This window comes from Vipera ursinii, assembly GCF_947247035.1.
Source record: "Vipera ursinii genome assembly, chromosome: 7".
NCBI classification, from domain to species: domain Eukaryota; kingdom Metazoa; phylum Chordata; class Lepidosauria; order Squamata; family Viperidae; genus Vipera; species Vipera ursinii.
In genome coordinates, this window is record NC_139521.1 from 3,469,313 (window position 1) to 3,496,896 (window position 27,584).

At 47.3% G+C, this 27,584-nt stretch overlaps 1 protein-coding gene across 1 annotated transcript; it reads right to left on the reverse strand.

Moving 5' to 3' along the window:
* Window positions 1-5,042: 5,042 nt before the first annotated feature.
* Window positions 5,043-27,504, reverse strand: HGFAC (HGF activator; the record flags this gene model as incomplete). Its single annotated transcript, XM_083368058.1, has 12 exons — window positions 5,043-5,213; window positions 6,805-6,953; window positions 9,415-9,555; window positions 10,353-10,492; window positions 11,127-11,370; window positions 12,477-12,562; window positions 13,782-13,947; window positions 16,671-16,787; window positions 18,520-18,651; window positions 20,147-20,269; window positions 24,771-24,861; window positions 27,358-27,504. The coding sequence occupies 12 exons, from the start codon at window positions 27,502-27,504 to the stop codon at window positions 5,043-5,045; spliced, it is 1,707 nt and encodes a 568-aa protein (XP_083224184.1).
* Between the last annotated feature and the right edge of the window lie 80 nt (window positions 27,505-27,584).

Consider the following 27,584-nt stretch of genomic DNA (forward strand, 5'->3'; position numbering starts at 1 on the left):
GAGGACACGGACAAACCTCCAAGTGGCCTCAAGGACTCTCTACAAGAAGGCAAACAACCAGCGGTCTGCAGTCCTCGACTTAACAGCAGTTCATTTAGTGAGCATTCAAAGTTACAACGGCACTGAAAAAGTGCCATTTTCCCCCGTTACAATCTTTGCAGCATCCCCAGGGTCACGTGATCAACATTCAGATGCTTGATGACTGACTCACATTTATCACGGTTGCAGTGTCCCGGGGTCACCCGATTCCCCTTTCGCGACTTTCTGGCCAGCAAAGCCGATGGGAAAAGCCAGATCCACTTAACAACCAGGGATCCTAACTTAACAACTGCTGCGATTCACTTAGCGACGGTGGCAAGAAAAGTCGCCAAACGGGGGAAAAAACCCACTGAATAAACCTCTCGCTTAACAGCGGAAAGTTTGGGTTCAGTTGCGGTCGCCAGTTGTGGGCTACCTGTATAAATCCGTTCTGTTCCCCACCCTCCAGTCAGAGCTGAGGAAGCTTCTGGGATGAGAAACTAAAGGCCTTTGAAGGAAAAGCAAAGAGGTCCAGTTGCCTGCTGGGGGGGGAAGCACCTTTGGGACAGAAATGGAAGCTGTATCTGCGCTTCAGCTCAGCGCGAGAGAGAAGTCAGGCTTTGGCTGGACTCTAAGGAGCAGGAGCTAACACAGCCAGAAAAGGGACATACTCCTCTGTGGCCACAAGAGTCTTCAAAGAGCCTTGGTGGAGCAGTGGGCTAATGCCTCCTTAAGTAACCCCAGCTGCCTGCAATTAGTGCAGGTTCGAGTCCCACCAGGCTCAAGGTTGACTCAGCCTTCCATCCTTCCCAGGTAGGTAAAATGAGGACCCAGATTGTTGGGGGCAATTCAGCTGACTTTGTAATAATGCCGCTTGGGGTGTGTGTGTGAAAGCCCTAATAAGCAGGCATATACATAGAATGAAGGCTACTGCTAAGCTTGTAAGCCGCCCTGAGTCTTCGGAGAAGGGCGGGATATAAATGGTATTAAAAAAAAAGTGAGAGAGGCTAAATCTGTGTCCGAATGCCGGGAGGTGAGCCAAAGAGTTTGGATAGGCCTCTCTCGTGCATCAGCTGGTCCGCATCCTGACAACTAGAAATGTATTCCCCAATGATGAATGTAGCTGTCAAATGTCTGTTATTAACCCAAGCAGACATCGATTATTGCACATAACACACACAAACACACACACACACACACACACATTAGGGCAGGGGTCCCCAACCCCCAGTCCGTGGACCGGTACCGAGCCGCAGCATGCCAGCAACTGGTCCGCACAAACAAGCAAAGCCCCATCCGCGGGATGCAGGCAGCACACAAAACCACGCCCCCTCCGGTCCGTGGAAAAACCTGTCTCCACAGAACCGGTCCCTGGTGCCCAAGAGGTTGGGGAGGTCTGCTCTAAATCAAGGGTCCCCAGCCCCCGGTCCGTGGACCGGTACTGAGCCGCAGCATGCCAGCAACCGGTCCACACAAACAAGCAAGGCCCCATCTGCGGGTTGCAGGCAGCACACAAAACCACGCACCCTCCAGTCCATGGAAAAACCTCTCCCCGTGGAACCGGTTCCTGGTGCCCAAAAGGTTGGGGACCTCTGCGTTAGGGGATTTTAACATTACACAAGTTTTTCAAAAATAAAAAAATCGACTTTTAAAATGTACAGGCGGTCCTCGGTGTACGACCGCAAGGGAGCCCAACGTCTCTGTGGCTAAGGGGACCGTTTGTTTAGCGAGTCTCGCCCCCGTTTTTACCACCTTCCTTGCCACGGTTGTTAAGAGAATCACTGCCGTTTCAAGTCAGTTAGACGGTTGTTAAGCGAATCTGGCTTTTCCCCCTTGACGTTGCTCGTCAAGACGTTTGCAAAAGGGGATCGCGCACGGCCCCTGGGACACGGCAGCCGTCATAAGTCCGAGTCATTTGCCAAGTGTCCATATTTTGGATGGCGTGACCGCGGCGATGCTGCAACTGTTGTGTGAAAAGTGGCCATCGTTCTCTTTTTTTCCACTGCCTTTGTCACTTTGAACGGTCAGTAAACGAACCGCTGTAAGTCAAAGGACTACCCGTTTTAACTAAAGAAACAGGGGCTCCTGACTTCAGAAGATGGAGCAGGCAACTAGGAAGAGAAGAGGGTGGTGAGGACGGCAGGAACTGTGATGGAAGGGAGATTAGACATTTCTCCGGCTCGCTTCTGCCGCTGGTTAAATAGGTTCGCATTGGAAAGAACAAGTGTGTGGGATTTTGATGTGGCCTTTCTCTGTGTGCTTCAATTGCTCTAGATACTGTTTCGTTCTGGAGAAAGTCTAGGTGATCGCAAAGAGTTGACCCCCCCCAACTTGATGGCGGATGGTCAATCGATCGACACACAGGTACTCTGGCCACCTTGTAACCTCTTGCGTGAAAGTAGAAAAGAGTAGCAACACACACAAACACACACACACACAGAGAGAGACAGAGAGGTGAGAGAGAGAGAGAGAAAGAGACAAAGAAAGACAGAGAGACAGAGAAAGAGAGAAAGAGAGAGAAAGACAGAGACAGAGAAAGAAAAAGAGTGAGAGACAAAGAGAGGCAGAAAGAGACAGAAGGAGAGACAGAGAGAGAAAGAGACAGAGACAAAGAGAAAGATAAAGAAAGAGAGACACAGAGAGAAAGAAAGAGAGAGAGATAGGGAAAGAGAGAGAGAGAGAGAGTGGAGACCCACTTATTTCTTCTGGATTGCCTGGGAAAGAAGGCATGGATGGCGCCATTTTGGGCAATGACTGACTGAATGGCAGTCACAAAACAGAGATAAATGTTTGAGAAGAAAATCTTTCCGGAGAGAAAGATGGTATGAAAGATTTGAAGACAAGAGCTGAGAAATAGGGAAGGTGAGCCAGGAAACTCAAGTTCCTCCTCAGAGCTGACCAGTGTGCAAAGAATGAGGAAATCCAGTGATCAAGGGAGAGGTTGATTCTGGAGGATTCTGACGGAAGCCTCAGCTGCCAAAAAAAGCCAACACGGTCCTTGGCTGCATTAACAGAGGGACAGAATCAGGATCACGGGAAATGTTCATACTGCTTTATATGGCCTTGATAACGCCACGTATGGAACGCTGCATCCAGTTTTGGTCACCACGATGTAAAAAAAAAGATGTCGAGACTCTGGAAAGAGTGCAGAGAAGAGCAACCAAGAGGATCAGGGGACTGGAGGCTAAAACACATAAGGGACGGTGGCTGGAATTTGGCATGTCTAGTTTAATGAAGAGAAGAACCAGGGCTGACGCGATAGCCGTGTTCCACTATCTAAGGGGCTGCCCCAAAGAAGAGGGAGTCAAGCTCTTCTCCAAAGCACCTGAAGGCAGGAGAAGAAACAACAGATGGGAAACAGTCAAGGAGAGAAGCAACCTAGAACTAAGGAGAAACTTTCTGACAGTGAGGACAATTAATTAACTAGTGATAATTAGAGGACTGGAGGCCAAAACATATAAGGAACGGTTGCTGGAATTGGGTATGTCTAGTTTAAGGAAGAGAAGGACGAGGGGGGACAGGATAGCAGTCTTCCAGTATCTCAGGGGCTGCCCCAAAGAAGAGGGAGTCAAGCTATTCTCCAAAGCACCTGAAAGCAGGACAAGAAGCAACGGATGGAAACTAATCAAGGAGAGAAGCAACCTGGAACTAAGGAGAAACTTCCTGACAGTGAGAACAATTAACCGGTGGAACAACTTGCCTCCAGAAGCTGTGAGTGCTCCAACACTGGAAGTTTTTAAGAAGAGACTGGACAGCCATTTGTCTGAAATGGTATAGGGTTTCCTGCCTGAGCAGGGGGGTTGGACTAGAAGACCTCCGAGGTCCCTTCCAGCTCTGTTATTCTGTTCTTTGGAGTCTGTTGAGGCTCTCAAGGAAATTACAACAGGCCCAACTCTAGGAAAAGATTTCAACTTGGGTTTGCCCCAAGACAGCCACGAGAAAGGATAATTCAATTCCTGTAATCCAGGATCTCCCTGGCCAGATTTGATGTGACGGACAGGCAAGCCAGAAGAAGGTAGAGACAGATGCGTGGTAGGTGCCCAGAGTTGGTTCAAACTTTTCAAACAAAGGTCGCATGAGGGACATCAGAGCCCAAAGGAGAAAAGTAAAATGCAGCCGTTCAAAAGAAGCTCTCCACCCCGTTGGTTTGTTCATTAATTAAGGTTTTTGCAATAAATATTCCTATTCCTAAGGAATGGGGCAGCTCCCAAAATTCAAAGCCGGACGTCTCCGGAACGCAACTCGGTGCCCGGAGAGAGTTCCCCGTGTGGATCTAGTTCTCCTTCTTCGGGGCAAACGTGAATTTGGTTGTTGTTTTTTTTAATGATTGTAAACGGTCTTTTTAAAATATGATTTTGTATGCTTACGCCTTTTCAAATTCGAAATGAGTTCATTGTAATACTGCTCTGTAAAGATAATTTGTTATAGCCCTTTTAATTAAAAAAAAAACACAGCCCTTTCTTTTTCATTGATCCATGATACATAAATGGTCCTAAATTGAGAAGTTTGTTCCTGGGGTTTTGTCTATTGGGTTAAGAGCCTCTCCTGGCCCAAATCCCTAAGATGATTAATCAAGGAGAGAAGCAACCTTGAACTAAGGAGAAATTTCCTGACAGTGAGAACAATTGACCAGTGGAACTACCTGCCTCCAGAAGCTGTGAATTCTCCAACACTGGAAGTTTTTAAGAAGAGACTGGACAGCCATTTGTCCGAAATGGTATAGGGTTTCCGGCCTGAGCAGGGGGGTTGGACTAGAAGACCTCCAAGTCCCTTCCAACTTTCTGTTATTCTGTTATTCGGGCAGGAATCCCAGGGGAAGAATGGCAAGTCCCACAGCACAGAAGTGGGAAGTCTAAATTCCTTTGCAGGACGTCTTGGGATTTAGGAGTCTGCTTCCCCCCCACACACACCTAGTTCTGCAGGAGAAAAAAAATGTTCCGTAGAATGAGCATTACGAAGAATGGCTAGGGAAGTTGTCGCATGGGTAGCACCCGAAGGCGATCAGTCCCGCTACAAAGCCATCCTTATCCTTTGGGCGGCCGATGTATCTCCTGGTTGATCCAGTTGACGTAGTTGGTCACCCTGGTGTAAACTCCGGGCTTTCTGGCCTTGCCACAGCCGTCACCCCAGCTGACGATCCCGTAGAGGTAAAACACCCCGTCTCTTTTGCAGGCCAGGGGACCCCCCGAGTCTCCCTGGGAGAAAAACAAAAACGCGAAGGTAAGCAGAAGAGCTACACGAGGTCGCCATCTCAGTCCACCAGGCTGTTGTTGCTAACTTTTAATGGTGGCTGCCTTTTCAGGGGGGGTTCAGATACCTCCCCGGATCTGAAGATCTCCGTGAAGATGGAAAGGGCGCAACGTAAGAATTAGGAGGACGCTGGACACTTCAAGGGGTGGGGAAAAAAAAGGGGGGACTGCTGAGCGAATTGTTTGGCTGCTCAAGAGCTTTCGATTAGGGTCAGAGGCGAGACGAAAATGTAAAGGGACAAACGAGAAAAGCTAAAGCGGAAAGTGGACGTTAGGCCCACAAGGGAAGGTAAAAGCAAAAAAAAAGACAACGGCTTTTTCGCCCCTGTCCCCGGTAAAAACCGGAGGCAAGTGGGCCCATTGAGAGGAGGAGACCCGGGGGGGGTGGGGGAAGGGGATGGCAGGCCAACGTGGCGAGGGCAGAGCCCCCAAACTCTCATGGCCCCCGTCTTCTTCCCCAAGGGAGCCACGCACAAACTGAGCGAGAGCCCACGGGGGTGACGCGGCTGGAAAATTGTAAAAAAAATAAATAAAAATCAAAGTTAAAAAAACCCTCCCCAGGTTGGCTCAAGAGAGGCACAGCCCAGCTTTCCTTCCTTCAAAGTCCTCCCTAAAATGCGCGGCTCAGAACTGGAAGTGATACGTTTGGTGGCCTGACCAGACACGAGAAGGAGGAGTGATGGTAAGGAAGGGAGGGAGGAAGGGAGAAAGGAAAGAGGGAGAGGGGAAAGGAAGGAAGGGAGGGAGGGAGGGAGGAAGGAGGGAGAGGGAAGGAAGGGAGGGAGGGAGGGAGGGAGGAAGGAGGGAGAGGGAGGGAGGGAAGGAAGGAAGGGGTGAAGGAAGGAAGAGAGGGAGGGAAGGCAGGGAAGGAGGGAGGGAAGGGAGGGAGGGAGGAAGGAAGGAGGGAGAGGGAGGGAGGGAAGGAAGGAAGGGGGAAGGAAGAAAGAGGGAGGGAAGGGAGGGAGGGAGGAAGGAAGGAGGGAGAGGGAGGGAGGGAAGGAAGGAAGGGGGAAGGAAGAAAGGGAGAGGGGGAAGGGAGGGAGGGAGGGAGGGAGGGAAGAAGGAAGGAGGGAGAGGGAGGGAGGGAAGGAAGGAAGAGAGGGAGGGAAGGGAGGGAGGGAAAGGGAGGGAAGGGAGGAAGAGAGGGAGAGGGGGAAGGAAAGGAGGGAGGGGGGAAGGAAGGAAGGGAGATGGAGGGAAGAAAGAGGGAGAGGGGGAAGGAAGGGAGGAAGGGAGGGAGGGAGGAAGGAGAGGGAGAGGGGGAAGGGAGGAAGGGAGGAAGGGAGGGAGGGAGGGGAGGGAAGGGAAGGAAAGAAGGGGAAGGAAGGGGGAAGAAGGAAGGAAGGAAAGGAAGGTGGGAAGGAGGGGAGAAGGAAGAGAGGGAGGAAAGGAGGGAAGAATGGAAGGAGGAGGGAAGGAAGGAAAGGAGGGAGAGAGCTAAGCTTCAGTAACTCTCTTTCCCGCATCCCCAAGACTTCTTACGTTGTCACCCCCCACGTGCTGCTAATTCCTGCAGTAACCCAACAGGATTGATTACCTGGCAAGCATCTGACCGGCCGTCCAGGTAACCGGCACAGAACATATTTTCACTGATTTCAGCTCCATAAATGTCCGGGTTTTGACACTCGTAATCTGGGATAATCGGAACCACTGCTTCTTGCACCACTTTGGAGTATCTGGATGAATCTGCTCAAATGACGAGAAAGAATATAATTCCGAGGAACGGCAGCTGGGCCTGGAAAGGGCTTTATAAGCGCGGTGGCAAAGCAGCGGAAAGAAAGCCACAAGAAATCGTTAGAAGTGCCCCTCCCACTTTCCGGTAGGCACCCTGGCGTGTTCTAAAGTGTGACCGCCATATGTTCACACCTGCACTGCACCTATCTCTATGGAGATTCCCTGTCCCCCAGGTCAGGGTTGTCCCAAAGGTGCTTTTTTTCAGGAGGCAACTGGACTTTCTTGTTTTTCTCTGAAGAGGTTTCGCTTCTCATCCGAGAGGCTTCTTCAGCTCTGACTGGATGGTGGGGAAATGGAAGGATTTATACTCCTTGCAGACAGCTGGTCCTTTGCCTTCTTTTAGAGAGTCGTTGAGGCCACTTGGAGGTTTGTCTGTGTCCTCAGGGTCACCTGAGTGGTGCAAATGGGTGTGGAGCCTTCTTGGAAGTGCTTGTTCTGTACCAGCCTACTACCAGCCCTGCAGAAAAGGCAGGGACAACCCCTTTTACAAACCGGCAAGAGGCTGGAACTAAGCCTGCCAAATTTATTAACATAAAAGAGAGCAGACAGAGCAAGGAGAGCAAACACGAACCATGAAACAGGAGCTATTCAAACGGTTGCCTTCAGCAAACCAGCTCTCCCACACATTCCCCTTTTGAACAGTTCAGGGCGTGGCTTCTCTCTGCCTCCTTCCGAGGTGCCCCATTGCCTTCCTCTGTTTACTCCTGATTGACTGCCTCCTGCATCGGGCGTCCTTGAACAGGGCCAGCTGTGGGTCATGTTCATCCACGCTGTCAGGCTCACACAGCTGGGTCTGCGTCGTGACCAGATGGGATGGGCCTGGCTGAGGGCTCTGCGGAGCCTCAATACTATCCTCAGCAAGGTCTCCAACACCCCCCTCCTCCTCCTCTGAATCGTCCGACCCAACTGCCGAACCCACAGGCTGACCCTGAATCACAACAGTGCTGAAAGATAGATGAAGTCATATCCCTCCCCCTCTGTTGAGGGAGGGCTGATCAATTTTGACCTAGATGGCCTCTTTGACGCCTCTTTCAAACCAGCAGTCCTCTCTGTATCAAAGTTGAACAGCCTTCCCTCAACAGAGGGGGAGGGATATGACATCCTCTATCTCCAGTCTACCACACAGTCCTTTCAGCAGTTCCAAGAAGGCTCCACACCCATTTGCACCACTCAGGTGACCCTGAGGACACAGAAAAACCTCCGAGTGGCCTCAACGACTCTCTAAAAGGAGGCAAATGACCAGCTGTCTGCAAGGAGCATAAATCCTTCCATTTCCCCACCATCCAGTCGGAGCTGAAGAAACTCCTGGGATGAGAAGCGAAACGTCTTCGAAGAAAAGCAAGACAGTCCAGTTGAAAAAGCATCACTGAGGACACAGATAAACCTCCAAGTGGCCTCAACGACTCTCTAAGAAGAATGCAAATAACCAGCGGTCTGCAAGGAGTATAAATCCTTCCATTCCCCACCCTCCAGTCAGAGCTGAAGAAGCTTCCTGGATGAGAAGCGAAACGTCTTCCAAGGAAAAACAAGAAAGTCCAGTTGCCTCTTGAAAAAAGCATCTTTGGGATAATCTCTTGGTCTGTTTTATTGTTCCCTGCAGAACCAAGAAGCCCGGCCTCCTGGTCACCCAGGAGAGCCATCAGCGGCAAGAGGGGCAGATTCTGTTCCCATGCAGGGATCCACAAAGGTCTTCTGGAAAACCCCCAACAACATTGGGTTATCCTGGGTTTTTCCAATCCATCTAGGTCAAGAGGTACATCAACAGTTCCAAGGCTCCCCAAGTTTAGAAGAGGACCTTCCCATGGGCCCCAGAAGCCCCTTCTGGGCTGAGGCTGTCAGGGGAAGCCAGGTGAGTGTAGCTAAGTCCTTGTCACCCAGGCTCACCCACCCAGGCTCAGAGAAACGCTTCAGGCTAGTTCTGTCATCTCTGACTGAGCACTGGAGGAGTGAGGTGATCTCGTAAACCTGGACTTTGCAGTCACATCAACCTGGGGAGGGGGGGAATCACAAGCCATGTTATCAGAGACATGATGAAAGGAAGATGCTTAAGAATGGCTACAACCATCTAAGATCAGGGGAGGGGGCGGAAACTATGGCCCTTTTAGGACTTGTGGACTTCAACTCCCAGAATTCCTGATCCAGCAGGGGTGGGGAATTATGGCGCGTTTAGGACTTCAACTCCCAGAATCTGGGTCCCCAGATTGGATGGAAGGCTAAGTCAACCTTGAGCCGGTCAGGATCGATCTTCCTGGCTGTGGGCAGAGTTTGCCTGCCATACTGCATTATAACCACCGAGTGTTTATAACTAAGTGTGATGTGTAGACATCATGATGATCATCCTGGTTGCAGCTGAATCTCCTGGCTATAGGGCTGATCACCTTCCCCAGTAGCCATCCCAGCGGTGTACTCTTACTTTCATGCAAGTATCCCCATCCGGCAACGTAGCATTTGTAATGGTCCGGAAAAGACATGGAAGCGTCTGGCAGGCATATGGGTCGAACCAATCGGGATCTCTCTGCGCAGTGTTCCTTGACTTTCTTGAGTTTAATTAAAGCTGCAAGAGCGGGGAAGAACAGGTTACATAGGTAAGATGGTGGGATTTAATTATCATTGGATCTTCTGCCCCACATCTTTAGTGCTTATTCTATGCTGAAAGTCGCTGGCACGAGAAATGGCTGCCTGGATTTCAATTTGTCTCTGTCAGTGGTGCTGACCAAGTCTTCTCTTATCCAGTTTTGGTCACTACACTACAAAAAAGGCATTGAGACGTTGGAAGAAGCGCAGAGAAGAGCAACTAAGACGATTAAAGGCCCAGAGACTAAAACATATGAAGAACGGTTGCAGGAACTGGTTATGACTCGTCTAGAGAAGAGAAGGACTAGGAGTGACATGAACGGCAGTATTCCAATATTTGAGGGGCTGTCAAGAAGAAGAGGGGGTCAAGCTATTCTCCAAAGCGCCGGAAGGCCGGACAATAAACGATGGATGGAAGCTAATCAAGGAGAGAAGCAACCTGGAATTAAGGAGTAACTTCCTTACAGGGAGGGCAATTAACCAGTGGAACGGCTTACCGTGTTCTCTACGCAGGGAGATTGATCACGAATGCAACCTCCTATTGATCCAATAAATGGAACTGACCCTTTGCATCAGGGTCCCCTGGTCCGTGGGCCAGTGCCGGACTGCAGCCCATTACAGAACGGGCCGTGGAAGTGGTGAGCGAGCGTGCACGCACGAGCACGAAGCTGTGTTTGTGAAACCAGCGTGCATGCACAAAACCATCCCCTGTCCCCCACCTCCCACTCCAGTGGAAAGGTTAGGGATCACTGCTTGACACAGCGGTAAAGAGCTCACCAATATCATTTTCGGTTGGGTTGAACACGGAGTAGTCGGGATGCATGACATACTTCTCTACCTCAAATTCTTGAGTAACGCCTGTGGTACTGTTAAAAACATGTTGTCCCAAAACCACGCGGATGGTTGATGTCAGCGGGCTGAAGGAAATGAGAAATGCCTGTTAGTGACACCCTTTCCTGAACCTTCGCCACCCAACGTCGGCGGTTTATCGCTGATCCGAGGTTTCTGAGAGCCAAACATGAAAGTAAGGGTGCCATCCAAAGCTTTTTGCCAGTGCGGAGAAATCAAAGCAGAGGATTTTCCCCAGGCTAATCCAGAAGATCCCAAGATCCGGCCTTCCCTTCCTGCTTTTCTGTCTGCTGAGCGATGGGGCTCCACGCACCTCCTCCTCGCTCCAGTCTTCTGGGAGCTGAAGAAGGATTCAAGCAGAGGTGGCCATAGGGTGGGGTCAAAAAGTCCAGATGGCCACCACAAACATGCAACACATCTTAAAAGGGGTGGCGATGGGGGGAGTTGTGGCTGCCATCTGGGGTCCCTCTGCATAGAACTCTGCACTCAATGGGGCAACTGGAGGATGTCCCTGGGAACTTGGCAGGAGTGGAGAGGGAGGAGGAGTAGGGGAAAGGAGGAGGAAGAAGAGGAGGAAGATCTGGATCATTTTGGAGCTCAGAGAAATGTCCTCATCCATTGGCTCCCAGAAGATCTTTGCTTGAAAGGAAGGCAGAGTTTGACACCCATCAATGATTCGGAGGTGCAGCCAAGTGGCGTTACCTGTTAGCAAAGCAGTGTGCAGATGTGACCAGCCAGCAAGGGCGAATAAGGCTTCCGGCACAGAAATTGCTGCCGATGTTGATGCCGGCCAGCCAGGGGTGGGATCCTGCCAAGGCACAAGATCCCCCCACAATCCTGGGTATTACAAACGTCTGCTTCTTGTGCCTCCTGCCACACGACTTCTTGACCACGACAATCGCATCTGTGGCTTCTGGCTCCGATGGTGGCAGCCTGCGTCTGCTTTCTGAAAGGAAGATGGGATAGGGAATCTCTTATTTCCTTACTGGATTTTTCACTCCCTTTGCTTTTCAGAATGTTATTGCAGAATGGGGGGGGGGGTGGGAGGAGGGAAGGGCATAATGGCTCAGTGGTTAAAGACGTTGAGCTTGTCGGCTGACAGCCTGGGCTTGAGACCTGAGCACCGCGTGACGGGGCAAGCTCCCGTCCTTGTCTCAGCTCCAGCCCAACTAGCAGTTCGAAAGCATGCAAATGCGAGTAGATCAATAGGTACCACTTTTCTGGGAAGATAACCGCGTTCCGTGCACCTTTGACCTATAAGCACGCTAGCCACATGACCCCGGCAATTGTTTTCAGACAATTGGAGTCAGACATGGCTGGACAGAGATTGCAGAGAAGGTTTAGCATTTTTTGGGGGGTGGGGTTTGGCGTCTCAAAGGCTGTTGCAGCTTCTCTGCCATATTCAGGTGGTCCTCAGCTTACAGCAGTTCATTTACTGACCGTTCAAAGTTACAACGACACTGAAAAAAGTGACTTATGACCATTTTTCACACTTAGGACCAATTGCAGCATCCCTGTGGTCATGTGATCAAAATTCAGATGCTTAGCAACTGACTCGTATTTAGGACGGTTGCAGTGTCGCCCCGGGGGGGTCATGTGATCCCTTTTTACGACCTTCCGACAAGCAAAGTCAATGGGGGAAGCCAGATTCATTTAACAACTGGGGTACTAACTGATCAACTGCAGTGATTCTCTTAACAACGGTGGCAGGAAAGGTTGTTAAATGGGGTAAAACTCACGTAACAAATGTCTCACGTAACAATAGAACTTTTGGCCTCAATTGGGGTCATAAATCAAGGACAAGTCCCTGGTGCCCAAAAGGGTGGGGGCCTCTGGTTTTAGAGTCTCCTGCTTGAGCAGGGGATCGGACTAGAAAAAGGGTCCCCAGTACCGGGCCGGGGCATGACAGCAACCGGTTCACACAAACAAGCAAAGCCCCATCTGCGGGATGCAGCCAACACACAAAACCACGCACTCTCCAGTCCATGGAAAAAACCATTCTCCATGGAACTGGTCCCTGGTGCCCAAAAGGTTGGGGGACCTCTAACTTACGGCATAGTGACACATTGCAGTATTCCCAAGACAGTTTCCCATCCTTAATGAAATAGCACCACGGCATCTCGTCCTCATCTGGACTTCTAAGACATGGGGGGAAAAAATGAAGGAATTAACTCTTTGAGTCACCCGTTGACTTCTAGGCTCAATTTCTTCCGGCTTTGTTAGGAGCACAAGGCCCTCCGCTCTTCAAATGTGGATTTGACTTAGATTTTGCTAATGTCAGAGGGAAGGGCGGGGAAAGGACTCCATGGTGGCTCCTTGGTGTTTAGGAGATGCCCATCGATCTGTGAGGGACCCCTTTTCAACCGGGGTGTCTTTGTGGGACCCTGCTCCTATTCCCTCCCTCCAGGGACCACCATAAGTGGTGCCTGAGGTCACCCGTGTTGCGTAGTGGGTTCTGGAGAGCAGGAAGGACGGCGAGACGATGAGTACAGCATAGCAGCTCTTTATTAGGTGAAGGCACTGTACTGGGGAATAGGGGTTACCTGCCCTCCTTTTATACCTGGCCAGGTGAGCAGCCGGCCAATCGGTTTGAACCTCTGTTTCCTGCCGAAACTGGGTTCCCGCCAAAACAGTTACAGTTCAACGCCCCCTGGTGGTGACTGCTATGTAAGTGTGTATGTGTTCTCTTCACCAGGATACATAACAACCCGAGTGGATTGTCTCTTCTCTTTGGCTTCACTCCTGTCTCACTCTTTTCTTCACTTGGCATGATCCTCCTTCTTGGCCAGGCCCATAGCCTTTCCAGCAATTTAGGGAGTTTGGCTGTAAATCGATTATGCTGTATACAGCAGGGGTGTCCTAAGGCCTGTGGACCTCAACTCCCAGAATTCTCCAGCCGGCTAGGATTCTCTAGCCAGCTAAGGCCGGTGGACTTCAACTCCCAGAATTCCCCAGCCAGCTAAGGCCGGTGGACTTCAACTCCCAGAATTCCCCAGCCAACTAAGGTTGGTGGACGTCAACTCCCAGAATTCTCCAGCCAGCTAAGGCCGGTGGACTTCAACTCCCAGAATTCCCCAGCCAGCTAAGGCCGGTGGACCTCACCTCCCAGAATTCCCCAGCCAGCTAAGGTGGACTTCAACTCCCAGAATTCCTTCAGCCACTTGGCTGAGAATGCTTGACTTAGCTTGGCTAGTATGAGATGCGAAGCCATGTTTTGCCTCTCAACCAAGAAGCTTCTTCCGTTGCACTTTGGAAAAAGCACCTTTGGGATAGTAAATCACCTGGATGACCCAAGAATCTCCATGGACACCTATTCTGAACTGTCCTTACAAAGGAGTTACTCCTCTGGCATTTTACCGGCAGTAGGAATGGGATCCCAATCCCAGCAGCACCATGTTTGTTTGAAGGTCCTCATAGTAGAAGAGATTGGAAGTCCATGGGAGACAATCATCTCCAGAAATGGTCTTCTTGGCCATGCCCAGGTACCTGCTCCCGTCCTTCGAATAACAGTTTTGCTCTGGAGCTGATGAAGAAGGAAAGGCAAAAGATTCAAGTCAGCGCCAAAGAAAACCCGTTGGACCCTCATTAAGCAAGTCATTAAGCAAGTCATTAATCACTGGTTTTACCAAATTGACCCATAGTGTCAGTCATTCCTATCCCTCTCCTGGCTTTGGTTGGAAGGCAGTCAGCCAGTGCATCCGGCAGCTGAGTCTGAGGAATCAGAGGAGGAAGATGAGGCGCCTGGAGTGACATCAGAGTCAGAGGAAGGCTCCGAGGAACTCCAAGACTTACAGTCGGACAAGGAGCCTGGCCCCTCTACGCGCACTCAGGCTGAGACACAGCTGTGCTGGGAGTCTGAGTTGGAGAGTGACAAAGCACAGCTGGGAAATATCCAGGGTGCACGAAAGCGCTGGCAAGAGAAGAGAGTAGGACAGAGGAATGCAATGGGGTGGCTCCAAAGGCAAAGGAGAAGGCATTAGGAAAGCCACGCCTTGGTTGAATAATAAAAGGGGAGGTGGGAGGTGCCGGTTGCCGAAGGCCACAGTTCGTGTTGAGGATCGAGTTTCTGTGGAGTGTGTTTGTTTGCCTTGGACATTGACTCAGATCTCTGAATAAAAAAAAGGCGTTGGTTTTTCTTGCAGTTCCTGCCTGCTTGTTGGAAGAGGGGGTTTCTCCTTGTGAGCCTAACAAGGACTCACGTAAGCCAGGACGGAATGGGCATCAGAACTGGGAAATAATATCGGCGTGAGACATAAATAAAATTCAAATAGACAAGATAGATTTGGAGGCAGAAAGTCGCAGGCGGAAATGTATCAGAGACCAAGGAGCAGTGACACGTCTCTAAAATAGACATTCAGTGCACAGATGTAGGATATGGATACCTGCCTCGCTAAGAGTGGATGGAAAGAGGTCTCATTGTGTCAGGACTGCCATCCTGCTACACCATGCATTGCCTGCTGTCAGCCTGCCACACTCAATGTGCGCGGGGTGGGTAGGGAAGAAGATCATCGGGGAGGGGATAAGGGGAGGGTTAGCATGAGGAATCAGACGTAAGCATTGTGCCGTCCCATGAGAACCACTGGCTGTTCCAAGGTCACACAACGGAGTGCAGAAGCATCCACCCCGCGAAGACAGATACCGTTACCCAAACAATTTGTTAACACAGAGGTCCCCAACTTTTGAGGCACGAGGGACCGGTTCCGCGGAGAGTTTTTTCCGCGGACCGGAGGGTGCGTGGTTTTGTGTGCTGCCTGCATCTCGCGGATGGGGCTTTGCTTGTTTGTGCGGACCGGGTTTTGGAATGCTGCGGCCCAGTGCAGGTCCACAAAACCGGGGTGGGTGGGTGGGGATCCCTGTGTTAGCACCTAACGGGAAAGTGGTGGAAGGGAACAAGGGAACGTTAACCGTATGCTTTGGGCATGAAAATCCCAGTTCCACTTTTGTTTCTTCTGTAACCATTTGGCTTTATACTTTGGGCTAACCACAAGCCTAAGAGTCTTCCTTTTCCAACCGACCAGGTTGGGATGGTTGACGCAATGTGCTATTCTTAAATGGGAGGTGAGCCAACCAGCGTGAGGTGTTTTCGAGCAGGGAAAATGAATATTTGAGTTGCAGCCACAACTGCAACTTCCCTCAAGAATGCCTTGAGGGAAGAGGGCCAAGTTAGTCCATGGGGGCCCAAATCAGAAGGTGTTTTGTTGTCCATTCTGTAGGTTTTTGTGGTGACAGTAAGGAAGTGGCCTTCTGTAGGTCGGTCTATAGCCTGAAGTTGACGGTGGTTTGAACGCTGTTGAAATCATGAAGGAATTTGACGAGAGCGGCATTTCCAAGGATTCAATAAAACAACGACAAAAATACACCAGTGAAAAGAAGCAGAGATTTAGTTCGGGTACGGCGATGTGGGTGCCCGTGCCTGCCTGTCCAGAGCTGTGTCGCTGATTTGCAGGTACATCTTATTCGTTTTATTAAATTTATTTGCCAGTGGTAAAGTATTAAAGTTGTAAAGTAATTATGAGGTAATTGTTTCACCTTATTCTGCATTGGCGACGTCCAGCCTCAAATAAAATGTTCAATTTGGAGATCGCCCTTCAGACGTTATTCAGACAAAAGGTACAGAGAAGAGGAATGTGTGCGTGCGTGTGTGTGTGTGTGTGTGTTATCTGCATCCTTTCTTTTTTAGAAAGGAGGCTAGTAGTCCTTGACTTACTATGGTTCGTTTAGCGACCGTTCAGTGTTACAACGGCATTGAAAAATGTGACTTGTGACCGTTTTTCGCAGCATCCCCCGTGGTCACGTGATCAAAATCCAGACGCCCGGCCACGGACTCGTATTTATGACGGTCTCAGCGTTCCCGGGGTCACGTGATCCCATTTTGCGACCTGCTGAGAAGCAAAGTCGAGGGGGGGGAAGCCGGGTTCCGCTTAACGACCGGGTTACTAAACGAAGAACTGCAGCGGTTCGCTTAACAAACGCGGCGAGAAAAGTCGCAAAGCGGGGGCAAAGCTCGCTGAACCAACCTTTCCCTTAACGACAGCGATTAGGGGCTCCGTTGTGGTCGTAACTAGAGGACTGCCCATACGGTAGGTAGGGGAATTTGAATTTTTGCCAAAGGAAATGAACTCTCTGGCAAAGAAGGCAGCTTGCAGGCCTCGTGCTATAAAAGAAGGCAAAATCAACCCAACAGGGACACACAGGCAACTTTTCACTTCCGGTCACACTGGGGGGGGGAGGAGGGAGGGGGCTCACCTATGTTGCAGTGTCTCCCTCTGTAAGAGTGGCTGCACACGCAGACGGTCCTGTCGGAGAGGAGAGTCCTCCTGCAAGAACGGCTGCCCCGGGGCGGGCAGGGGTCGGTGCGACAGCCTGGGGGGGACCAAGCACAGGCAAAGCGGGCCCTTAAAACCAAGATTTTCCTGATAAATACAAAGCACAGGAGCTACGACTGGACTGGCATTTCTGTTCTGTGGTTCTGAGGTTTCTCCAGCCACAAGGAAGAAACATTTAAAGAAATTCTCCCCTGCAGAACACGTTTAGGTATATTTTCATCTTAAATATTGAGAAACAGTCAATAGTGGAATGTGGCATTTCTTTTCCTTCCTACCTTCCTTCCTTCCTCCCTCCCTCTCTTTCCTTCCTTCCTTCCTTCCTTCCCTCCCTTCCTCCTTCCCTCCCTCCCTCCCTCTTTCTTTCTTTCTTTCTTTCTTTCCTTCCTTCCTTCATCCATCCTTTCTCCTTCCCTCCCTCCTTCTCTCCTTTTCCTTCCTTCCTTTCTGCCTGCCTTCCTTCCTTCCTCCTTCATTCATTCTCTCTCCTTTTCTTTTCTTTCTTTCTTTCTTTCTTTCTTTCTTTCTTTCTTTCTTTCTTTCTTTCTTTCTTCTTTCTTTCCTTCCTTCCTCCATCCATCCATCCTTTCTCCTTCCCTCCCTCCTTCCTTCCTTCCTTCCTTCCTTCCTTCCTTCCTTCCTTCCTTCCTTCCTCCTTCATTCATTCTCTCCTTTTTCCTTTCTTTTTCTTTCTTTCTTTCTTTCTTTCTTTCTTTCTTTCTTCTTTCTTTCTTTCTTTCTTTCTTTCTTTCTTTCTTTTCTTTCTTTCTTTCTTTCTTCTTTCTTTCTTTCTTTCTTTCCTTCCTCCATCCATCCTTTCTCCTTCCCTCCCTCCTTCTCTCCTTCTTTTCTTCCTTCCTTCCTTCCTTCCTTCCTTCCTTCCTTCCTTCCTTCCTCCTTCATTCATTCTCTCCTTTTTTCTTTCTTTCTTTCTTTCTTTCTTTCTTTCTTTCTTTCTTTCTTTCTTTCTTTCTTTCTTTCTTTCTTCCTCCATCCATCCTTTCTCCTTCCCTCCCTCCTTCTTTCCATCCTTCCTTCCTTCCTTTCTGCCTGCCTTCCTGCCTTCCTCCCTCCTTCATTCATTCTCTCCCTCTTTCTTTTTTCTTTCTTTCTTTCTTTCTTTCTTTCTTTCTTTCTTTCTTTCTTTCTTTCTTTCTTTCTTTTCTTTCTCTTTCTCTTTCTCTTTTTTTCTTGTGCTGGCCAGTCACGTAACCCTTTTTAGTTCAGCCTTCCTCTGTTTTACTCACTTCCTCCTGAAAGGGCTATTCACCCTAGAAGAGTTACTCACTTAGAAGAGTAACTAGGATGATTCAAGGCCTGGAGACTAAAACATGAGAAGAACAGTTGCAGGATTTGGGTTTGGCTAGTCTACAGAAAAGAAGGACTGCGGGAGGGGGCATGCTGGCAGTCTTCCAGTGTTTGAGGGGCTGCCCCAAAGAAGAGGGAGTCAATTTATTTTCCAAAGCGGCCAAAGGCAGGAGAAGAAGCAACAGATGGAAACTCATCAAGGAGAGAAGCAACTTAGAACTAAGGAGAAGCTTCCTGACAGCGAGGATAATTAACCAGTGGAACAACCTGCCTCCAGAGGTTGTGGGTGCTCCATCACTAGAGGTTTTTAAGAAGAGACTGGATAGCCACTTGTCTGAAATGATAGAGGGTTTCCTGCCTGAGCAGGGGTTGGACTAGAAGACCTCCAAGGTCTCGTCCAGCTCTGTTCTGATTGATTGATCGATCCCTTTGCAATGCATCCAAAGGACATTTCTCCACAATACCTGTAAACATTTCCGGTTGACAGTGGGCTGTGCTGTTAACACATGTGCACGCATGTACAGTCCCTTCGTAGATTCTGGCCCAACTTTCTCCAATTTCAAAGTATTCATACAGAGTTTCATCAAAGCATTTTGCTGTAATGAAGGAAAACATAAGAGCCCTTAGCCTGGGCCACTGTTTCTGCAATCAGAGCTGTCAAATCTATCCTTCGGTCCTTAAAACAAAATCCCCGGGATCCAGCCGTGCGCCAGGTTTACTCCTGGTCACTTGTAAGAAATAAGAGAGTTGCTGAGCACATCTGAATGCAACGGGTGAAAAGCGCCCTTGTCTTCAAAGGGAGGGCCAGCTGACCCAGCATCACATAGGAGAGTCATGGTGGAAGCTGCCTCGGTTTCCCTGAGGCCATTTCAGCTGGGATATACAAGAGTCCTTCCCTGATAGGTTGTTTCTTGACCAGGGGTAGGCAACCTCGGCTCTTTTATGACTCGTGGACTTCAACTCCCAGAATTCCTGAGCCAGCATGGGGAATCTATGGCCCTTTTATGACTCGTGGACTTCAACTCCCAGAATTCCTGAGCCAGCATGGGGGAACTATGGCCCCTTCGTGACTCGTGGACTTCAACTCCCAGAATTCCTGAGCCAGCATGGCTTAGCTTGGAAACCTCTCCCTTTCCCCTCAGCATGGCTGGCTCAGGAATTCTGGGAGTTGAAGTCCATGAGTCATAAAGCTGCCAAGTTCAAAGATCCCTGATATACAACATATGTATAGACCAGGAGTAGGCAATCTGGGCTCTTTTATGACTCGTGGACTTCAACTCCCAGAATTCCTGAGCCAGCATGGGGGAACTATGGCCCCTTCGTGACTCATGGACTTCAACTCCCAGAATTCCTAGGCCAGCATGGCTCAGCTTGGAAACCTCTCCCTTTCCCCTCAGCATGGCTGGCTCAGGAATTCTGGGAGTTGAAGTCCATGAGTCATAAAAGAGCCAGGTTTGAAGACCCCTGCTTTAGTGTATAGGCCAGAGGTAGGCAACCTTGGCTCTTTTATGACTCGTGGACTTCAACTCCCAGAATTCCTGAGCCAGCATGGCTCAGCTTGGAAACCTCTCCCTTTCCCCTCAGCATGGCTGGCTCAGGAATTCTGGGAGTTGAAGTCCACGAGTCATAAAAGAGCCAAGGTTGCCTACCCCTGGGCTAGACAGAGGCTGGTCAGGAGCTCTTCACAGCGGCTGGGCATTAGTGGAGACTGAATGGGACAATTTGCTGTGGGACAATTTGCCACGGGACAATTTAACAATTCAATTGAATTATTTAAAATAAATAAAAGTTTATTTTAATTTTTGTCATTCACATTTCATTCTGTCCCTCTTTTTTTCATCCTTTCCACCCTTTCTTTGATATTAACTCTCGGCCAGCGGTGAGTTGGCCGTGCTGAGTTGGCTGCGATGAATTGTCGTAGACCCAGTGGAGAATCCCAGCTAACCAAATATCCGTGAATGTCCATCTTCCATGGCATCCAATACAACTGAGGAAGCTTCCTGGATAGGAAGCGAAACGTCCTCAAAAAAAAAATCAGTCCCGTTTCCTTTTCAGAATAAAAAAAACAAACACTTTTGATACTCAGCTTACCGACTTCACACTGTTTTCCCGTGAATTCTGCAGGACAGACGCAGCGTTGAGGACATCGGTCGCATTCCCTGAAACACGTGCCCCCATTTCTACAAGGGTGACGTCCGCAGTCATTGGAAACATCTGCGGAGGAAAGCAGTCAAAGAGTAAATCAAGAAAAGCAACAGTAGACCGGTTCTGTAGATTAATGAACCAGCACAAAAGAAAGGGGATTGTTATGTTGCCACCAAGTCAGGATCAGACCTTCGAGGCCCGGTAGGCAGACCTCCTCCAGGGTAGTTATTCACTGAATTGTCTTGCTGTCTATTGGTCTCTTGACCATTTTCTTTTCAGCAGTGTGCTTGCCATTGACAATTCCAACTCGCTTCTTTCTTTTTAAAATAATTTTTACTGGAGAAGCTTTTTGAGAATTGAAAACAGTACAAATTTTGAATGAAAGAAGTATAAAGAAAGGTAATAAGGAAAAGCAAAAGCAAAAGCAAAAGCAAGTGAAAGTGAAACTGAATTCAAAAGGAAAATTCAAAAGCAAAAGCAAAAGCAAAAGCAAGTGAAACTGAAAGCAAAAGCAAAAGCAAAAACAAGTGAAAGCAACACAAAAGCAAAAGCAAGAGCAAAAGCAAAAGCAAGTGAAACCGAAAGCAAAAGCAAAACCCAAAGCAAAAACAAGCAAAAGCAATGCAAAAACAAAAGCAAAAACAAGAGCAAGAGCAAAAGCAAGTGAAAGTGAAACTGAATTCAAAAGCAAAATTCAAAAGCAAAAGCAAAAGCAAGTGAAACCGAAAGCAAAAGCAAAAGTAAAAACAAGCGAAAGCAACGGAAAAGAAAAAGCAAGAGCAAAAGCAAAAGCAAGTGAAAGTGAAACTGAATTCAAAAGCAAAATTCAAAAGCAAAAGCAAGTGAAAGTGAAACTGAATTCAAAAGCAAAATTCAAAAGCAAAAGCAAGTGAAACCGAAAGCAAAAGCAAAAGCAAAAGTAAAAACAAGCGAAAGCAACGGAAAAGAAAAAGCAAGAGCAAAAGCAAAAGCAAGTGAAAGTGAAACTGAATTCAAAAGCAAAATTCAAAAGCAAAAGCAAGTGAAAGTGAAACTGAATTCAAAAGCAAAATTCAAAAGCAAAAGCAAGTGAAACTGAAAGCAAAAGCAAAAGTAAAAACAAGTGAAAGCAACAGAAAAGCAAAAGCAAGAGCAAGAGCAAAAGCAAGTGAAAGTGAAACAATTCAAAAACAAAATTCAAAAACAAAAGCAAGAGCAAGAGCAAAAGCAAGTGAAACCGAAAGCAAAAGCAAAAAGAAGCGAAAGCAACGCAAAAGCAAGAGCAAGAGCAAAAGCAAAGCAAAAGCAAAAGCAAAAGCAAAAGCAAAAGCAAAAGCAAAAGCAAAAGCAAAAGCAAAAGCAAAAGCGGCAAGGATAAGGGTGAGGGCAAAAGCAAAAGCTGTGAAAGTGAATGGAGGGAAGGGGGGGGAAGAGGGAAGGAAAGTGAAAGAAAAGCGAAAGTGAAAGCACAGTCCAGGTTTTTCAGTTTGCTGGTTTGCCGCCTCCTAAAGGAGGGGTTGGATTTTAGACTCCTTTGCCAGAATGCACAAGCTAAAAAGGAAGGCTGAATTTGCTTTTCTTACATGTTAAAATATTTTTTGGTACCTTGGTATTGATAGACTTCCTCCTCAGGTTTGGCTGTGGTCTTAATGCCCGCTTTTATTTCCTCCTATGAACAACAGCAGTGTAAATGGATTTTGAAGAAGCAATTTGTCAGACTAAATTGTGTGACTAGTTGACTTTTTTTTTTTAGTAAACAGGTCCTCTCTCTCGCTCTTGCTCTCTCTGAAATTGAGAAGAGTCGGCAAATACAGGTAGTCCTCAACTTAACGGCCAAAACTGAGCCCACAATTTCTGTTGTGAAGGGAGACATTTGTTAAATGAGTTTTGTCCCAATTTATGACCTTCCCTTGCCACAGTTGTTAAGTGAATCGCGGCAGTTGATAAGCTTGTAACCGGGTTGTTAAGTGAACCTGGCTTCCCTACTGACTTTACTTGTCGCAAAAGGGGATCACAGGACCGTGGGACACAGTCCCAGGGGTCACGTGATCCTCTTGTGCGACCTTCCGACAAGCAAATTCAGTGGGGAGACTGGATTCACTTAACAACCAGGTTATTAACTGAACAATGGCAGTGATTTGCTCAACAATGGTGGCAAGAAAGGTCATAAAATGCGGCAAAACCCACTTAACAATTGTCTCATTTAACAACAGAAATTTGGGGTCATATTGGAATAAGGCATTTCAGTGAAGGCAATAGCACTAGTACTTAAGCCTTATTTACCGCTTCATACTTCTTTACAGCCCTCTCTAAGCGGTTTACAGAGTCAGCCTCTTGCCCCCTGCAACAATCTGGGTCCTCATTTCTATTCTATTCTACCCTACTCCTATTCTATTCTATTCTATTCTATTCTATTCTATTCTATTCTATTCTATTCTATTCTATTCTATTCTATTCTATTCTATTCTATTATTATTATGATTCTATTCTATTATGATTCTATCCTGTCCTGTCCTGTTCTATTTTAATTTTCTTTTTCTATTCTATTCTTCTATTCTATTCTATTCTATTCTATTCTATTCTATTCTATTCTATTCTATTCTATTCTATTCTATTCTATTCTATTCTATTCTATTCTATTCTATTCTATTCTATTCTATTCTATTTATTCTATTATGATTCTATTCTGTTCTGTTCTATTTTAATTTTCTATTTCTGTTCTATTCTATTCTAATTCTATTCTATTCTATTCTACTCTACTCTACTCTATTATATTATGATTTTCTAATTCCTATTCTATTCTATTCTATTCTATTCTATTTTGATTCTATTCTATTATGATTCTATTCTGTTCTGTTCTATTTTAATTTTCTATTTCTGTTCTATTCTAATTCTATTCTATTCTATTCTATTCTATTCTATTCTATTCTACTCTACTATATTATGATTTTCTAATTCTATTCTATTCTATTCTATTCTATTCTATTCTATTCTATTCTATTCTATTCTATTCTATTCTATTCTATTCCATTCCATTCCATTCCATTCCATTCCATTCCTTCATTTTCTATTCTGTTCTGTTCTGTTCCTTCATATTCTATTCTATTCTATTCTATTCTATTCTATTCTATTCTATTCTATTCTATTCTATTCTATTCTATTCTACTCTACTATATTATGATTTTCTAATTCTATTCTATTCTATTCTATTCTATTCTATTCTATTCTATTCTATTCTATTCTATTCTATTCTATTCTATTCTATTCTATTCTATTCTATTCTATTCTATTCTATTCTATTCCATTCCATTCCATTCCATTCTATTCTATTCTATCCTTGGTGGAGCAGTGGGCTAATGCCCCCTTAAGTAACACCAGCTGCCTGCAATTAGTGCAGGTTCGAGTCCCACCAGGCTCAAGGTTGACTCAGCCTTCCATCCTTCCGAGGTAGGTAAAATGAGGACCCAGATTGTTGGGGGCAATTAAGCTGACTTTGTAATAATGCCGCTTGGGGGTGTGTGTGAAAGCCCTAATAAGCAGGCATATACATAGAATGAAGGCTACTGCTAAGCTTGTAAGCCGCCCTGAGTCTTCGGAGAAGGGCGGGATATAAATGGAATTAAAATAAATAAATAAATAAAATAAATATTCTATTCTATTCTATTCTATTCTATTCTATTCTATTCTATTCTATTCTATTCTATTCTATGATTTTCTAATTCTATTCTATTCTATTCTATTCTGTTCTGTTCTATTCTATTCTATTATGATTCTATTTATTATGATTCCATTCTGTTCTATTCTAATTTTCTATTTCTGTTGTTCTATTCTATTCTATTCTTTATTCTCCTCTCTTCTGATTCTCCTGATTCTGTTCTATCCCATTCTATTCTATTCTATTCGTGACCAGCTTCATAAATAAAAGCTACCTGCTTCATCCAATCCTTCCTAGTGTGTAAAGGGTTATGTCCCACATGCCCCATTTCCAGTTGTAATACAGGCAGTCCTCCACTTACGATCACAACGGAGCCCACAATTTCTACTCTCTCTACTGAGACTTGTGTTAAGTGGGTTATGCCCCCGTTTTATGGCTTTTTTTGCCACAGCTGTTGAGTCAATCTCGGCAGAGGTTAAGTGAGTAACACGGTTGTTAAACGAATCTGGCTTCTCCCCCCTTTTACTTTGCTTGTCAGAAGGTCGCAAAAGGGGATCACGTGATCCTGGGACACGACAACCGTCATAAATAGGAGTCAGTTGCCAAGCATCTGAATTTTGATCATGGGACCACGGGGATGGCGCGAGACTTAAGTGTGAGAAATGGTCATAAGTCACCTTGTCCAGCGCCGTTGTAACTTGCGAACGGTCATTAAACGAACTGTAGTAAGTTGAGGACTTTATCTGCTCCTGTTAGAAAGATCTGGGTCTCTGTAAAAAGGACAAGCTTTTGGCCCACGGGGACCATTTCCTGGGACCCGTCTTCCGTTTCCCGATATCTTCACCAAGTTTCTCTCTTTCCTGACTGCAGATTCAGCCCATGTTTTTAGGAAAATGTTCAAAGCAAGCAGAAATACACACACACACACTTACTTACCCTCCCGGTAGTAGCATTCCTCAGACCTGAAACCAGAGCAACTGTCATGGAAAAAATGTAGATGTTCATCTGGTTCTCTTTCACTAATTTCCTAGCAGCACAAAAACTTAAGCTTGTGATTTTTCCCGGAGTAGCTGTATCTCGGGGCCGAAGGATGAAACGGGAACGCAAAGCAACATCGGGACGTATGCAAATCTGCTTCAGCTGAGGGTAAGTTGAACTTCTGCAGGATTATTATTATTTTTTTTACTTCAGCTAGGGTGAATGATTAACCGGCTGACGTACGGATCGTTGTGGGGGGGTGGGGGTGGAAATGGAAGCCCAAGGCAGATTGCAGAGAATTTGGATCGATTCCCCCGTTTGGGATGATCAATATTTGCAGAACGCTTCCGTTCCCAGCGCCATTTGAGAATAAACCATCACACCAGCTTCTCTGCGGAGACAATTAATTTTGGGGCTGTTATTTAATTCTTTTTTTAATTTTTGTATTGTTGTTTTTTATTGTTGTTAGCCGCCCTGAGTCCTTCGGGAGATAGGGCGGCATATAAGTCCCCAAAATAAATAAATAAAATAAATAAATTCCCGAACTGGGATGGAAAGAAGGAAGGAAGGAAAAGGAACAAAAGAAGAAAAATGATACAGAAGTTAGCAAGGGAAGAAGGAAAGAAGGGAGGGAGGGAAGGAGGAAAGGAGGAAGGAAGGAAAAGGAAAGAAGGGAAGAAGGAAGCAAGGAAGGAAAGGAGGGAGGAAGGAAGGAAAAAAGGGAGGAAGGAAAAGGAACAAAAGAAGAAAATGACACAGAAGTTAGGAAGGAAAGAAGGAAGGGAGGGGAAAGGAAGAGGAAAAGGAAGCAAAGAAGGAAGGGAAGAAGGAAGGAAGGAAGGAAGGAAGGAAGGGAAAAAGGAAGGAAAAGGAATGAAAGAAGAAAAATGATACATAAGTTAGGAAAGAAGAAAAAAGGAAGGAAAAAAGGAAGGGAGGAAGGAAAGAAGGGAGGGAGGGAGGAAGGAAGGAAGGAAGGTAAGGAGGAAAGAAGGAAGGAAGGAAGGGAAGAAGGAAGGGAAGATGAAAAGAAGGAAGCAAGGAAGGAAAGAAGGGAGGGAGGAAGAAAGTAAAAAAAGGAGGAAGGAAAAGGAACAAAAGAAGAAAATGACACACAAGTTAGGAAGGAAAGAAGGAAGGGGAAAGGAACGAAAGAAAAATGATACAGAAGTTAGGAAAGAAGGAAAAAAGGAAGGAAGGAAAAAAGGAAGGGAGGAAGGAAGGAAGCTAGGCTTGTTTCTGAGAGCCCTGGAGCGTTACACAAGGATGATGATTTGCCATCATTTTTTTACAAGAATCTAGTCCTGACATCACCACAAATAGAAGCAATTGTTGTGATTCAGGGTCAGCCTGTGGGTTCGGCAGTTGGGTCGGACGACTCAGAGGAGGGGGGTGTTGAAGAGCTTGCTGATGATGGCCTTGAGGCTTCGCAGAGCCCTCAGGCAGGCCCCTCCCACCTGGTCACGACGCAGACCCAGCTGTGTGAGCCTGACAGCATGGATGAAGATGACCCACAGCTGGCCCTGTTCAAGGACGTCCGACGCAGGAGGCAGTCAATCAGGAGTAAACAGAGGAAGGCAATGGGGCACCTCGGAAGGAGGCAGAGAGAAGCCACGCCCTGAACTGTATAAAAGGGGAATGCGTGGGAGGGCTGGTTTGCTGAAGGCAACCGCTTGATTAGTTCCTGTTTCATAGTTCCTGTTTCATGGTTGGTGTCTTGTTTTGCTGTTTTATGTTAATAAATTTGGCAGGCTTAATTCCAGCCTCTTGCCGTTTGTAAAGGGGTTGTCCCTGCCTTTTCTGCAGGGCCGGTAGCAGGCTGGTACAGAACAGCAATGCATAAAAGGTTACAATCCTTGGTGGCCATTGTAGGGACAGGGATGGGTACGAACGTCAAAGTATGCCCTAATTTGGGGGCATCCGGGCTGCAAATTCATCTTTCATTCAACTCTTTGATCCGAGCTGTTTTTCATCCTCACTGCAAAGGGAAATCGACAAGACGCCGAACGCCAAGGGGAAACAGTTGCGGAGGCCGCACAGCGGACTCCTCGGTTCTCCGAACGCGTCCGGCGTCCGGCAGACAGCCCAACCTCCCCGAGTGGGGAGCCGTTAAGTGAATCACTGCAGGCGTTAAATTAGGGACACCGTTGTTAAGTGAAACCGACTTTTTCCCCCCATTGACTTCGCTCGTCGGAAGGTCGCGAAAGGGGGAACCACGTGACCCCGGTGACACTGCAAACCGTCATAAATAGGAGTCAGTCGCCAGGCGTCTGAATTTTGAGCACCTGACCAGGGGGATGCTGCAAGGGTCGTTAAGCGTGAAAAAGAGTCGTAAGCCGCATTGCTCAGTGCCGCTGTAACGTCAAATGGTCGCTAAACGAACTCTTACATACCTTTCGCCAGGGCTTTTTTTGTCATAGAATGCTCAGAACGGAGTTCCGGCACCTTTTTTGGATAGAACCTTGTAGGGTAGGCAAGGCGGGTTGTATAACATGTGTGTTCCGGCATCTTTTTCTTTTACAAAAAAAGCACTGCCTTTCGCTACCTGTGGAGTCGAGGATCTTTCTCGACTAAAGGACCAAGTCAGGGCAGATCTGACAGCCTCATCTCCTCCGGATCGGCTGTGAGAAGGGATTTCCAGAGATGTGGAGATCCTCGCCTCCGCCAATGAAACGTGAGCAGGAAAGTCCATCCTGAACAGCCAAAACTCGGCCAGGCCTCTTGCGATTCCCTAACCCTGCAGGGCCCAGGAAATGGAACTATGGACGGAAG